This window comes from Thunnus thynnus, chromosome 11 (genome assembly GCF_963924715.1).
Source record: "Thunnus thynnus chromosome 11, fThuThy2.1, whole genome shotgun sequence".
NCBI classification, from domain to species: domain Eukaryota; kingdom Metazoa; phylum Chordata; class Actinopteri; order Scombriformes; family Scombridae; genus Thunnus; species Thunnus thynnus.
Window position 1 is genome coordinate 26,715,216 of NC_089527.1, and position 15,544 is coordinate 26,730,759.

Here is a 15,544-nt window from a genome sequence, read left to right on the forward strand (position 1 = left end):
AAAAAAAAAAAAAAAAAAAAACCTCCCCCACTCTTCCTTTCTATTCACTGCAGCTCACCACTGCTGCACAGCCACACTCATGCGCTTTGACCCAGATTCCCCCAGCAGACGGCATCAGACTCTGGCTCTGCTAATCTGAAGAGGAAGGCAATAAGTCTGTCTTGTGTGTGTGTGTGTGTGTGTGTGTGTTTGTGTGTGTGTTTGTGTGTGTGTGAGGCCTTCTGCAAGAGGGATAACCTTTGAAATCCATAAAGGTCTCCTACTAGAGGAATGTATTGAGACTTAAGAGGAGAATTTTATGGCTGGCTTGTACTCACATTTGGTTGAGCAATAAAAACTGATCTGACCCGGGTCACATGTTCCCGCAGGGCTGCTGCGTGATTTGCTTTGAGGCTAATTTGTTGAATATGTGTATTTTTCATGTAATCCGCAGAATAAAAAGCATGCTGAACTGGAAAGTTTTGATGTTGTTATCTTCCAGATGCAACCTTCAGTTTCCTTCCTTTATAACCTCTGGAATGCATCTTCATGAAAACAGTGAAAAAATACATGGTGGCGTCCCTGCTGCTGCTGCTGCTGCTGCTGCTGCTACTGTGTGTGTGTATGTGTGTGTGAGCTTGTTGAGCCAACACCTCTCTTGTTTATGACCAGCCCCGGAGAGATGACTGTGATTAGAAATGTTTCCACAGTGGACGGCGTACATGAAGTGACATGATGTAGTAAGATAGATAGTAGAGGGTGGTAAACTGTCATTTCCAATGGATGATCATAAGACAGAAAAGAACAGACCTTAAAAAGCTCTAAGTGATTTTTCATGTTTTATATTTTATAATGGATCTCTCCTACTTTCCCAGCAGCCATTGGCTTCCATTACTTTCTGCTTTAAATCATTGGGTAGGTGGAAAGGATCCCAGAGATTTACTTCAATATGTTTTTATCATGTAGATTTATTTATTCAGGAAAGAAACAATACTTTATCAAACTGTTAGTGGATGTAAATGTGTACATATAAATGTATGTTTATGCCAACACTATATGCATACAGTACATAGTATGTTTGTATCCTTTTTTTTGTTTCTTTTTTGCTGTCTAGTGCACATTGTGGCACATGAAATGGTTCCAAATCCCCCAAACAGAAATAATGTCATAAAAACTTGGTCATAAAAAAACAAGAAGACCATTTGTTGCTTGAGATGTGTAATCCATCATAGTGAGTTCACTTCAAATCAGTCTGCAACTTTAACAACAATTACAATTGAGTGTGATGCATAACACAACTCAAGGAAGTTTCTTCTTCAAAGGTTTTCTCTTTCATTTTCATATTGTACGGACACAAATAAAAACTCACTTGGAAAATGTGTTTAAAACTGGTCAGCAGCAGTACTGTGAAATATGTGATTTACCATTAAAGGCACAGTCCGTGTTCTAAATGTGAACAAAGGGGTATGTCCGCTACGGATCCAAACATATGACTGGAAGCAGCTATCACACTCAAGGGCTTTTAATATACATGATACAAAGTGACAAAGTAAATCTATCTATGTCTTCTGATGAACTGTACTCTTAAGCCTTCATGGATGTTCGGAATAATGGAAAGTTTGAACGTCTTCAGTTTAGGCTGCAACTAACGATGATCTTCATTTGATAAATCTGCCAGCTATTTTCTCGATTAATCGTTTTGTCTGTAAAATGTCAGAAAATAGTGAAATTCCCCAAAGTCAAAGATGTCTTTAAATGTCTTATTTCGTCTGAGCGACAGTCCAAACTCCAAAGATATCCAGTTTACTATCATGTATGACAAAGAAAAGCATGAACTCACCACATTTGAGAAGCTACAATTTGATATGTATTTGATTAACAAAGTAATTGCCAATTAATCCTCTGTCTTATCAACTAACCGATTAATCGAATAATCGTTGCAGCTCAACAACTGAGCAAACTCCATCTGCTGGTGAAGACCGTGTGATGTTGTCAAAAAGCCTAGTGTGGCCATTGATTTGAAAATGAAATTCTCAACGTCTAAAAATAACGGATTGAGTCTTTGAGGAAGTGAAACTTGTAAAAACAGTGATATGAGCCTTTAAAACAGATCTCATCCTTATATAAGGATGGATAACACCAGCAGAGGATCAGTGTTGTTGAGCTTGATGTGCGTTTAAACTCCACTACATCTGTGTGCCTCTTCATTTTTTCATGCACTATGTTTTATTACTTTTGGATGATGCAGTTTGAAATGTTTCAGTCCCTCTGTATCCAGTGGATGGCAGCAGCGAGAGGGGGGGCTGGTTGTTGTTGATGCTGAGGAAGCTTTCTCTTCCACTTCTGCATCTGAGAGGAGGAGAGACAGGCACCAACTTCCTGTGCGATCTGTGTTCAGCTGAGTTCAGACTGACTGCCTCTCCGGGAGGCTTGTGGCTCTGCAGACCGGAGAGGAGGGAGGCTCTGTAGGTGGTGTATGGCTCGGAGAGACGCCTGCGATCTCCGTGCAAGCAGCAGCAGTAGCAGTAGCAGCAGCAGAAGCAGCAGCCGTAAATGTGGATTGTTTACACCGGTGGGCTCCAGCCGTTCCTGCTTCCCCGCCTCCCTGCGTACCCGAGCGGCCGCCTCGGCTCAGCAGCGTCGCCGCAGATAGCGTCAGTGGAGCGGGGCTGATGGCCCTGGTGCTCGCCCCGGCCTTCATCATCAGCAGCATCCGCCTGTGCGTCTGCTAGAAAGCTGCGAGAAGCCGCGCCGCTTCACCCGGCCGCCTGAAGTCCCGCGGGGAGCCCGGAGAGCGGAGAGGGGGAGCGGGGTTTGGTCGCAGCATCGCCCCGGTGGGAGTGGATGAGCAGCCGGAGCCGACCCAGAGATGGCTGTTCTCAAACTGGCCGACCAGGTAGACTTGCTAGCTGCTGCTAGCCTAGCCTGGACTCTAAACAGGCTGCACGGCACTTCACCCCATTTATCGGCTGTTTGGTTGAAATGTATTTTTTTAATATTGCGACGTGTCTTTGTGTTGGACAAACACCATAACCCTGCAGGCTGAGGACAGAGCACATAAAGCTGCATGAAGCTGGACACATACATGTCCTGATTTTAGCTTTCGTCATTAATGAGTAAAATTTTCGGTGTTCCGTTAAAATGAGGACAGCCCACTTAGTAGATACTTCCTCCTCTGTTTCCTTCCGCAAGCATCGCCAGGCCCCAGAACACAAATGTCCTCAATCATGAAAATGTATCAGTGTTTTCCTCTCACACACACAGACACATGCAGACTGTGCCCATACTGCTGCAGCCTGATACTGTTTCATGTGAAAAACCTTCAACCGCAAACCAAAAAATCCATTTCTGATAAGATTTGATTCCAAGGAGACCTACAGTATGTGAGAGGTTTTCTAAACAGTCTCCTCACAAGGTCCATTTAGTAGCTGTTCTGGAGCTTTTGGTTGCATTTGCATGATCCTCCTTAGCAGAGCTTTTCTGCTCTCACTCTTAACTTTTAAGCCAATGTGAACAAAAAGTCCTTAAAGTGCTGTGAAAAATGGAAATTTGACCTTCTACAATTCCATGGGCAACTCCATCTGCTGGGGAAGATAGTGTGTGAAAGCTCCAGAACAGCTACTAAATGGATCTGGTTTTATCAAGGTCAAGAATGAACTTTCAAGCCCAAATATTTGAGAGGTTTCTGTTCTGGTGTATAATGCCATTATTTGTAGGTGGGATGATGATTAACCTTTAATAGTCTGATCAGTGATTTACAGTGAAATGATCAGGGCGAACGTCACTCTACATGTCCCTGAACCTCCGTTTAGGAACCACTATTCTCTCTAGTCTCACTTCTGTAAACTCACAGATTCAAGCTTAAGTTTCCACCTGTTGCACAATTATCCTGGTGACACAAGTGTCACCAGAAGGACAGTATGTTGCCATCTGCAGAGACTATACTGTAGATGGTGCTCCACTCCGTACCCTGAACGGTCCTTTGTCGCGTTAGAAATCCCTGATCTGATGCAGCTTCTTCAGTCCGCTCATATCAGATGTATCGTTACTTCAAGGAAGGGAAGAACTTTTTATGTAACCCGGTACTGCGGGACTTCCTGTTATTTTCAAACATACTGATGATGCCTGATAACTGGATGCCTCAGCTCAGCAGACAGCTCAGTGGCTTATACATAGATTTTCTCTTGTTTTGCTGCCTTAATCATGTGCTGATCAAGAGTGGGTCACATGAAAATCAAGTAGAGATCTTTCTCAACCTATAATAGTAAATGACGCCCAGTTTGTTTGTCCGTTACAAGTGATATGAGGAAGCTTTTGCAGGTACTAATGCGGTTTAGCGGTCAAGGTCACCCTGGTGTAAAGACAGAAGAGTCAAAATGGTTTTCAATCAATCAGCGTCAAACCTCACAGCTAAGCATGAAGGAAATAGGTGTGTTGAAAGAGCAAATGAAGCTCTCATGTCTTAAGTTTCCCCAGATCTCGTTGTAAATAAGCCCAAACTGGCATTTTCATGTCAATCTGTATGGTAATAATATGTACATGCATGCCCTTAAGGGACTTTTTTTGTACAGAAAAATGTCCTTCCACCGCACAGAACATAAAGGAAGCACAGGAAGTTGTTGACATTTGACTTTCCGCCACTGCAGTGCTGTGTGTACGCACCTGAGTGTGCTTCTCTAGTGGATGTGCGCATGTACGCTTATCAGTTTTCCTGTGTTTCATTCCGTTTATCCTTGTTTTTAATATAGATTTCCTCTATTGCTTCCCGTGTCTGTTTTAGACTGGTGAAACACTCTGACGCACGGCTGACATACGCTCCTCTTGTAGCTTTTAAGGCACTTTGAGAGGGAATGACATGCAGAATGGTGGGTTTCGGTTTCAGCGGAACGAGGACTTCAGAAGCGTCTCGTTGACCCCGAGGAGAAGGAGATGAGCCAGTTAGGCCTGTCACCTCAGGCATCAGAGGAAATGAAGACATGGCTTTCTTTTATGGAGGGAGACACCAAACAGGATGTACTGTATGTGTGTGTGCGGCGTACTCAGGACATGGTATTTATGTATTGCAGGTTAGCTCTTGTATGTGTGTGTGTGTGTGTGTTTACAGCCTGTCTATGGAATGAAAACAGAGTTAATCTGATGGAGGAAGTTTGTGTAGGATAAGAATGAGAGGCAGGAAGATAGAAGAGGAAACTGTATGTTCTGCCAGATCAACGTGGTCCTCAATAAGTTCCTCAGAGACCAGCGGTGACTGGATGGGATTGTTTACACTAGGCTGACCCTGCATGTCGCCAGCAGTCATTTTTTACTATTATTGGCTACTAATGGGGCCTGCATCGAGATCGGTAGGACGATAAGGTGAAGGTCAGGTTTGTTAGTGTTACTGTATGGAAATATGCTTGTGTGAGATACTGTTACATAGCCTGCAGGAGTGCTGGCAAAGCCTGAATAACATATCAGCAAGATCAATATTATTGGTTGATAATTACCCTTTCAAAAAGTGGCTGATGGTATAGCACTCTTGTTCAAGTGTCATTCTGTGGATTTGTGGTATGCTGCTGCCATTCTACTGGCTTTTGGCACTTACAAACTGTATGTTACTCATCTTCCACTGTCTGCACCTCTTCTCATTGGATATGCTGATGCTGCGTTTGGCTTGTAAATGTATCATCACCCCCATTTCACTGGCAGATGCCACTTTTCACCTGCATACTGATGGTGTGCCGCTCTTTAGTGTCATATGCTGAATCTTAGTGGTGAGCAACTTTGACTGGTGCTAAAGGCTAATGCTAACAGGTCCAAGCTGAACCTTTAGCATCCTCATCAGCCTATGATCAATGCAGCATTGTTCTTGTATTGCTGGATAGTTAGTTATAGGTAGTATTATAATACAATATTATGAGTAATCATGTAATACCAGACTAGGATATCGCTGATAATTAAGTTTATTGTTAGACTTTGAAATGTCCTGCTCCAGGCATATTTTTTATTATGTCTTTCAAAAATGAAATCTGAGGGATCATCGCCAGAAGTTAACACCATAACAAATGTTTGCGGACACAGTGTTATCAGATTTTTATTGCTCTCAAATAACAATATCCGCCTCAGACATCCAGCATTGCTCAGTCTGTAGGTGCTGGTCTGAGTTTGAGGGAATCTTCCCATTCATGCCTCCTAAGAGCACTACACACACACACACACACACACACACACACACACACACACACACACACACACTCACTCTCCTCACTCATTCCCTAAATCTCCTTGCCTCTCTTGTGCCAGCACCAGGCTCCCTTAGTCCCTGTGGTGATCACAGACACAGTGTTGTGACAATGGACTGATGCCAGCTGGGAGTGTGTGTTTGAACGTGACGGCTTGCAAGAATGTGTGTGTGTGTGAGTGTATGAGGAGCACTTACAAAGAAAGGCATAGCTAAAGAGCCCATATGCTGCCAAGTGGTGGCTGCTTGTTTAAAGGCACAGCCCCCCCCCACACACACCCCCTTCCCTTTCTCCAGCTGGCATCTCGTTCAGTACTCTATACCCTGTGTCCTTCCTCCTTCCTTCTTATCACTCTGCTCAAGTAAACACTGATTAAACCTGAATCACTACTTAATGGCTGAGGCGAGCTTTCAATTTGAATGAAAATGTTCTGGCTGGTTGATCACCAGAAGGAAATGGTGAGGAAGACGGGACAATCGCTTCCTTAACCAATATGAGCACCGTCCTCTCTCTCCTTTCATTTTTTGTCGCCCACATAATTCCTATTTGGCAATGTGCTTTCTGCTTTGTTGGGTGCATTGAAATTATTACTTGATGCAACAATAGGTGGAAGTTTCAGAGCAGAAAATGTGACAGATGTGTGTGAACTACTCACACTCGTTGAAAATGTTTAGCCAGTTGAGTTTGAAGTAGGCGTCATGTTCTTAGTCTTAGATTTTGTTTAAGGCTAAGTGTAGAACTGTATTTGGCTAATTTTAGACTGTCTTTTATTAAAAGGAATAGTTCAGAATTCTTGAATATATATATATATGTATATATATATATATATATATATATATAATATAGTTATTTGCTTTTTATTTTTTTATGAGAGTGAGATGAGAAGATTGATATCACCCTCATGTTTCTACGTGAAGTGTGGTGCTAGAGCCAGAAGGCGGCTAGCTTAGCTTAGCATAAAGACTGGAAGCAAGGGGAAAACTGCTAGCCTAGCTCTTAATTAAGGTCAAATTATAAATGATAATCATGACTTACTAATTAACAAGCTATATCTCATTTGTGTAACCCTGTACAGAAACAGAAATGTCAAAATTACAATTTGTGGATGTTGAGGGGGCTATTTCTTCATAAACAGTTCACCAGTTGAAAAACTGTCCTCCTAAAACCACAAATTACCATTTTTACAATAGTGTTTGTGTATTGATTAAACACAATGAGACACAGTGTATTAATGTGAGCTTTAGAGAAGTTGGTAGGCGTTTGAATGTTGGACACAGCCATGCTAGCTGTTCCCCTCTGCTTCCAGTCTTTATGCTAAGCTAAGCTAATCTCCTCCTGGCTCTAGCTCCATAGTTGGCAAACACATTTTGTTTATTTTAGATTAAAATCTTTATTATAAGAAAAGCTCTTCAGCTGGTTGTGTCAAGACAAGATTACACAATAATTCATCCTATTTTGTCATATGAAGAAAAACGTTTTTATAGAACAACAGTTTAACACTGTAAATACATGGAAGTAAGTTATTGAAAAGGTATAATTTGGTATTTGTATAAAAACAAAAAGACCCGAATGGTCACCTGAGAGGAGTATGATGATATGATGATGTGGCATTACACTAGCATCAGATGAGGAAGTGGTATCATTTGTGTGTGTGTGCTGTGTTTAAAGCAGAAGTGAAACGCTCCTCTGTGGTTCCTCTCTCTTGTTTCTGAGAAGGAGAGACTGTGCAACAGGAAGTGAGGCAGGAGGCGACAGGAACACACAGGAAGTGAAGTGAAGCTTACCTCTGTTGGTGTGATTCATCAGTAGTACATGTAACCTGAAGCCTGCATTTCTGTATTCAGCAGAGGTTTCGACTTTGACTTTGACTGTTTTTATGCTTAAACAATCAGTGTAGCAGGTTAGATTCTATCAGGTGGTTTTGCAGCAGCATTAAAGTTAATTCTGCGTGTTTTAGCTCATTACTACAAACCGTTCCATGTGTGCTTTACATTACAGCTAACCATCTTGCAAATCATGTTGCTGGCTTGGAGATAATTCAGTATTTGGCCAATCGACTATCAGCAGAAGTTATCAGAGTGACTCTGAAACAAAATGAGTCATTGAAGGCTTTATTTTACATATATATCAAGAGTTAAGTTTGAGGTAAAACAGTGGATCACTGTGCATGGCTATGATCATCACTTTGATTACTTTTTATGTGTACTTTTTATCACTATAGGCATGGGCTATGGGAATAAAATTTTCCTCATGGTATATAATTTTAGGTTATAATATGGATATACTCTGGATATAATCAATTTTCTGAAAAATTAATTGAAAAATGGTTTATGGATAAAAAATAACCAGACAGGATGTCTGTTGTTGGCTAATCCAGCAAATTAAAACACTGAAAAATCAAGGTGTTTCCACACATTGATGCAACAATCATATACAGTATAAATCACCATTAAAACAGTCATTCATGGTTTCCTTAAAAAATATGGAGAAAATATGACAGACTCTTTCTGCATTATGCAACCACTACACTCTAATGATTATGCAATGACCCAATGATTATCTTTATCATCTATAAATACATCAGATTGTGATTCCTACATTGATCTTTGAAGCAACTATATCTTTGATGACTTGATGTACACTATAACCTGTTTGTAGCATGTTAGAAAAGTTTGCTGAATTAATTTCATATCAGTCAGAAATTAATGGCTGCCTAGAGAGCAGGAAAATTAAAGGCTGGGGTCACAACTTTTCATGTCTGCTTTAAAACAATCATCAGGTGCCCATATTAACATTGAACATGTTAAGCTTGCTGTAATCATTCCTCCTGTTCATAGCGGCCGATTAGAAGATCCCTTCTTAATGTGCTTTCATTGCAAGTGAAAGCACATTAGACAAAATCCACAGTCCTCGATTTGTGCAGAAATGCATTCAAAAGTTTATCTGAAGCTTATTTGAGGCTTAAGTTGTCCAAATTAGAGAAATCACATGGACATCTTCAAAGGCTTTTTAGCACAAATTTCCCTCTTTGTCACCATCCTTCCACCGCCGCTCAACATGGAAGCATCCAGGAAAACACAAAGAGGGAATTTCGCACTCAAAAGACATAAACTTTGTAAGATATCTGCTTGATTCGACTAACTCAGATGGCTGAAGCCTCATATAAGCTTCAGATAAACATTTGAATGCATTTGTGCCCAAAACAAGTACTGTGGATTTTGTCTCCCAGTCAGCTGTAATGTAAAGTGCACATGATGTGTAGTTAAGGAGATACAACTTGCATAAACACTCGTGTGATCCTTTACGTCACTGACATGTTGCTGCGATCTGGCATCGCTCATGTTGACTAAACAAGGTTGCAGTGCAAGCTTCTTTTTTACCCGCGCCTGCTTCTGTTCCTACACTATACTGCTGCAGTGCTGACTGACCCGTCTAGGCCCTGTATTTACCTCATATCTCTGATCCAGGAAAGGAAATAAGGGCTTCAGAGACATGACCTCTACACAGTGTCCTTCATTAAAGGTTTTTCTCTGCGCAGGCATTTGATTTTAAGATCTTTAAGATCATTTTCTCTGCATGGAGGCAGATATTTGGGTTAGTCCTGTATGTAAGAACGGAGCAGAGTTTTGAAAAGTCCTTTTGGTAATAAAGAACATTTTTGTATACAGTGTATATAGTAGGTTACAGTCTCATAGTAGCCCTCACTGCTCTCGCTTTTGTAAACACAGCGGCTTAAAGTCAAGCAGCTGCTCCTACACACACACACACACACACACACACACACACACACACACACACACACACACACACACACAGCCAGTATTCCATACCGTGGGAAGGATCATGCTCAGTCTCCTCTTGTGTAATATCCAGGAAATATTCCCCCCTAACATATCATTTCGTTTCACTGGCTGTTTAAATCGATCATATGTGCTTTCATGTCTTACATGTGGCTTCTGGTCATGTGCTGAATGTCTTTTCACACTGACTCTGCCTTTTTCTCGTCTCCTCTGCCCAGCCTCCTCTCATCCAGGCGATCTTCAGTGGAGACCCTGAAGAGATCCGTATGCTCATTTACAAGTCTGAAGACATCAATGCTCTGGTGAGGACACACACACAGTCTACATCCAGACAGAGAATTGTCTGTAGTTAATAAGTTAATTGGTATATTATAGGGTGAACACACCTGACCCAGTCTGCTCACTTTAATGTTTTACTTTCACCTTTTTAGGCTCTTTTTTGTCAGTTTATTTTGTTTGTTAACCTGCAAAATGTCTCAAAATCTTGTGAACAGATTTCAGTGAAGTTACATCATGGGCCTATAGGAGACAATGATTTGTTTTTGGTATGGATAGCACAACTATGTGGCCATTTAATAAGCCACATAGTTGGCAATTTAATAATTTTTTCCTAATTATTTTATTTGATACAAATCTATCATCCTCCAAAACTTCTTAATTTGTAGTATCACATTCATATCTTGTACTTGTCACAGCACAGGTAGTACCAGAGAAATGTATTTGTTGTTACCTTTAGGGGAAGTAAGCAACACTAAGCCTTGTGGCTTTACCAGCTAATAACAGGCCACAACATACGTTGAGTGCCTTAGTCGCCAACGTCAGAGAAAGGATGCGGGCACTACCTGAACTGCTATCTCCTGTGGTGTCGTCTCACTCGAGCTGGGTAGAAAATACATAGAAAAACCAAAATAGTTCCTTGCTATTTGTAGCTCACCAGCTTTTTTACATTAGTTTCCTTCCTCTTTCTCTTTGTTCTCCCTTTTTTTTGGGTTTCTGCCCTTTGACAGGTTCATATTAGATAAGACCCACCTTCTTGACATTCCGCAACCACTCAATAGGACAAATGACCATGTGACCGTGACATAATTATGACTTAGTATTTCATAATTATAAGATCTGCATCTTATTAGACATGTTTTCTCATGTAATAAAATGCTAAATACGGGATTGGGAAGTCATGAAAAATGTCTCCAATTTTTTCTTGGGGAACGTGTTTACACCAACTCTGACAATTGGCAATTGGAGTCTGATTCACTTGAAATTTTTTACAATTCATCCTTTAACAGCACCTTAATATTCATGCACAGGATTTTGGTATTCTCTAAAACTCTGTGATGCAGATACAGAGCAAACATTCCTCCACTGCATCTTTTAGGAACATCAAAACTTGGCTCAGTAGCAACAATCCTCTCCCCTCCTCTCTCTTCAGCCCTCACTTCCTGTACCGCCAGCACCCAAGGGTGATGGCAGTCAAGAGTCAAAGTTCAGAGCATGTGTTTATTTACATCTGCTCATATTGGTATAGATGCGTAACACATGTCTCTACCAGCGCGGGACAGGACAGGATGTGGGAGGGGCCTGCTCGTTTGAGGACTCTCACGTCACTGTCATTGTCCGCTCGTCCAGATGTGTTGTTGTTGGAGAGGCTGCACTCGGTCTGATCGCATGTGGATATGTGTGGGGTGGTCGTCGGGATGCTCTGTGTGCGTTTGAGTGTGTGTGAGCTCACTGAGAAGAACAATGAATGTGTTGACACTGACGGCCCTGTCACTGATCCTCCGCTCGTCGTCATTGAAGTGATACCACAGCCTCCTCTCTGTCTGTTCTCAGCTCGTACTCATGGATTACTAATCTGCAACATCAAAGCCAGCAGCGGAGGGCAAATACTGTATGATTTAAATCAGACGTTTGTTAATTTTATATTGTTTTTAAATTAGATCCTGGCGGGCTGTTTGTAGCTTTTTATGAACATGTTTTAATGACACACAGCCTCACTCTTAAACCACAGTACTTAAGAACAGCTGCCCATTGAGCTGACCTTACTTTACTGTTGCCAGTATTACCAGCAAGTACTAACTGGCTGACTTCTCCCCGCAGGATACAGAGAAGCGCACGCCGCTACATGCAGCGGCCTTCCTGGGCGATGCCGAGATCACCGAGCTCCTCATCCTCTCCGGTAAAATATATTCCTGTCCTCCACCTCTTCATCACGTCTCAACATCTATCAGATGTTTTTTTTTAGCTCTTCTAGTTTCCAAGACCTGAAATATTTGATACCTATTATACCTTTTAGAATTGATACTTTTAGAATTTAAATAGGGCATCAGTGCCATATTTATCTCTCCTCTTTACACTCTGTTTGCTCCTTTTCCTCTGCAGGGGCCCGGGTCAATGCCAAAGATAACATGTGGCTCACCCCTCTCCATCGTGCTGTGGCATCCCGGAGCGAGGTGAGCGCACACACACACACACACACACACACACACATACACACACAAACGCTGAGTCCAACCCTTCCTTCTTCTTACAACAACAACCCTAGCAGCGCAGAAAGAGATCCTCACTGTGTCGCGGGTGTCAAGGAACTAAGCTCGTGGTATTTACCTGAAAACAGACACTCATCATTTTTTAGACCTCTCCCTGCATTCTTGTGTACTATTCTCAGACCGTGCTGTATCTGGGTCAGTGCAATTAATCACCCGCATCACTCCCAAACAGGTAAATCTACGTGGCTGAAATAGCAGGAGGCTGGATTTCTATGCAGTCAGGGTCTTTCATGAGTTTGGTGTTGCAGTGTAGGAGTATATGAAGATGTGTATTTGCGAGTGGGTGATATGTAGATAATATGAGATAAAACTTTATCGACCACCTGGAGGGAAATTTAGCACTAATGTTGAATACTTACCAGAGTATCTTTAGATTCTGTAAGAGTTGTAAAAGAGCTTAAAGTAAATCTAATTTTAAGGCAGTAAAATGTAACAATAGGGTTATTACAGGTCATCTCATTTCAAATGTTCAGTCAGACTTGCAACTACTACTTTAGTTATTTGTGTATTGACTTGGTTTGGTGTGTTGTTTGAGGTGCTGTTGTATCAGACTGTATATCGAAAGGTTTAAATACATGGAAGAGTGAAAATATTAGAAACATGATCAGCCATATTAAAGTATGATGATGGTTTTGCTGCTTTGTCACTTATTTCATTTTAAATTGATGTTTAATTCAAGTCTAGATGGCATCAAAAGGCTGTAACTGGCAGTGCTGCATCAGTAAGTTATATCTCTTCATACCTAAACTCACACACTCTTTGACTTTTTTCCCAGGAGGCTGTGCGAGTTTTGATTCGCCACTCGGCTGACGTGAACGCCCGAGACAAGAACTGGCAGACGCCGCTGCACGTCGCCGCCGCCAATAACGCGCTGCGATGCGCCGAGGTCATCATCCCGCTGCTGAGTAGCGTCAACGTGTCGGACCGCGGGGGACGCACCGCCCTGCACCACGCCGCCCTAAACGGCCACACCGAGGTACTGCAAGAGACTACCTGCTGATGCTCTGTCATGAGTGCTGCTTTTTCACAGCCAGAAGTGTTTTGTCAGTAAAATGAAATAATTTGCATCCTTGCTTGCAGCACTGTAGCCACTTCGCTGGTATGCCGGTGTAGCTCACCAACAAGCAGGCTATGATGTAACCATCCTTTGTGCTATTTTTGAGGATAGTTTGGTTAAAGGAAACAAGTGGGCGAATGCAGCTGTATCACTGGGTTATCAAGTGGGCTGTTCATTTTAACACACTCACAATTCACAAATATGCCGGATCTAAAATTAACAATGAGAGGCGGCAGATTTTCTGAAGCCACGCTGAATGGACGGCTTCTCTGTTTCTGTTCGACAGCCCCTCCAGAGTGTTTATGCAACAACTGAGCCAAGCGATGAGATGTATTCACAATGCTGTTATATAAAGACCATCACCAAACACTCACACTGACACAGACACTTATGCTCACTCATACTGTGTGGCCTGCTGCACTCATCTCTTATATTGCCCAATAATTTCTCCTCTCCACGTTCTCTCTGTGACAGATGGTAAACCTTCTTCTCGCAAAAGGAGCCAACATCAACGCTTTTGATAAGAAGGACGGCCGGGCGCTGCACTGGGCAGCTTTCATGGGTAAGAGACAAAGACAGTTTGTTAAAAGACATATCACACATCATGTCTTTATTTCCTGGAGGTAGAACGTTGCAGATGTACTTGGAAAAAATGAATAAGTTGCTCATTATGAGTCATCTACTTGCTAAAAGACCAATTCATCAGAACTCCAGCAGTGTGTGGTTTTTTTTTAAAGTTTTTTTTTCTCTACAATTTTTTTAAACACCGGTATGAATATTGGAGCAAAACATATACCAACAATGAGCTTCTTTTATTAGTGAAACAAAATGGAACATAACACAACAGGTGATTTTAAAGTGACAATGACAGAACAAATCATGTATTAAGTACATTCATTGTAGCTTGAAACTGGTGTGACAAAGCTGGAGTTTTTACATTTGCACAAGCTCTCAACAAAAACAGAGGCAGGAAGTTTTATGGTTGAACAATAAATTTTAGCTAACAGAAAATTTTGACCAACAAACATCACTGGAAAAAAAATATGAAACATAATAACTTTACATTACCACACAAATACAACCAAAATATTTGAAATTAAAATAAGGGTCACTTTGGCTCTGTAAAACTGTGATTGACACTTTTCACAGTTCTCATTTTTTATAGAGGAAGCAATGAATTTAATAAAAACAAATTGATACATTAATCATTAATGAAAATATTGACCAAAAATATAAGCCTGCTGATATATTAGTGAACTTTACTATTCATTATTTCTTTGCAAAATGTCCAGCGTGGTTCATAATAACTGTCTGTGTACAAGCTTTGATTTCTTCATACATAAAGCAGAAAAATGATGAAGGAATGCTTCAGTGTTGCTTTTAGTCCACTGAACACCTCAATCTGACAGTTGAATCTTATCTCCTGTGTTTTGTGTGCTGTGGTGCGCCCCCTGCAGGTCATCTGGATGTGGTGTGTCTCCTGGTGAGCCAGGGGGCGGAGATCAGCTGTAAGGACAAACGAGGATACACTCCCTTACACACGGCGGCCTCCAGCGGGCAGATAGCTGTGGTCAAACACCTGCTCAACCTGTCTGTGGAGGTCAGGACACACACACACAAAGATTAAATCCCCATGTATTCATTCACTCCTTCTCTAGCTGGCCATATTAACAATTCTTGTTTTCTCTGTGTGGCAACAGATAGATGAGTCCAACGCGTTTGGGAACACAGCGCTCCACGTGGCTTGTTTTAACGGTCAGGATGCTGTCGTCAGTGAGCTGATAGACTACGGTGCCAATGTCAGCCAGCCCAACAATAAGGGCTTCACCCCGCTGCACTTCGCTGCTGCCTCCACTCATGGAGCGCTCTGTCTGGAGTTTCTGGTCAACAACGGGGCTGACGTCAACGTACAGGTACGCCAGCTGAAAGTCTGCCTCGCAT

The 15,544-nt window shown here is 41.8% G+C and overlaps 1 protein-coding gene across 5 annotated transcripts in view; it reads left to right on the forward strand.

Moving 5' to 3' along the window:
• Window positions 1–2,300: 2,300 nt before the first annotated feature.
• Window positions 2,301–15,544, forward strand: part of ankrd44 (ankyrin repeat domain 44) — a 32,950-nt gene continuing 19,706 nt past the window's right edge. The window contains exons 1-8 of one of the 5 annotated variants that reach the window (XM_067604194.1): window positions 2,301–2,875; window positions 10,219–10,302; window positions 12,098–12,176; window positions 12,380–12,450; window positions 13,322–13,522; window positions 14,078–14,165; window positions 15,061–15,203; window positions 15,304–15,516. In XM_067604194.1, the coding sequence (XP_067460295.1) occupies window positions 2,849–2,875; window positions 10,219–10,302; window positions 12,098–12,176; window positions 12,380–12,450; window positions 13,322–13,522; window positions 14,078–14,165; window positions 15,061–15,203; window positions 15,304–15,516 (906 nt within the window). In that variant the 5' untranslated portion in view covers window positions 2,301–2,848. Of the gene's footprint in view, window positions 2,876–4,723; window positions 5,046–10,218; window positions 10,303–12,097; window positions 12,177–12,379; window positions 12,451–13,321; window positions 13,523–14,077; window positions 14,166–15,060; window positions 15,204–15,303; window positions 15,517–15,544 lie in introns of those variants that run through there. The other 4 variants (XM_067604195.1, XM_067604192.1, XM_067604196.1 and 1 more) reach the window with 4 other exon arrangements.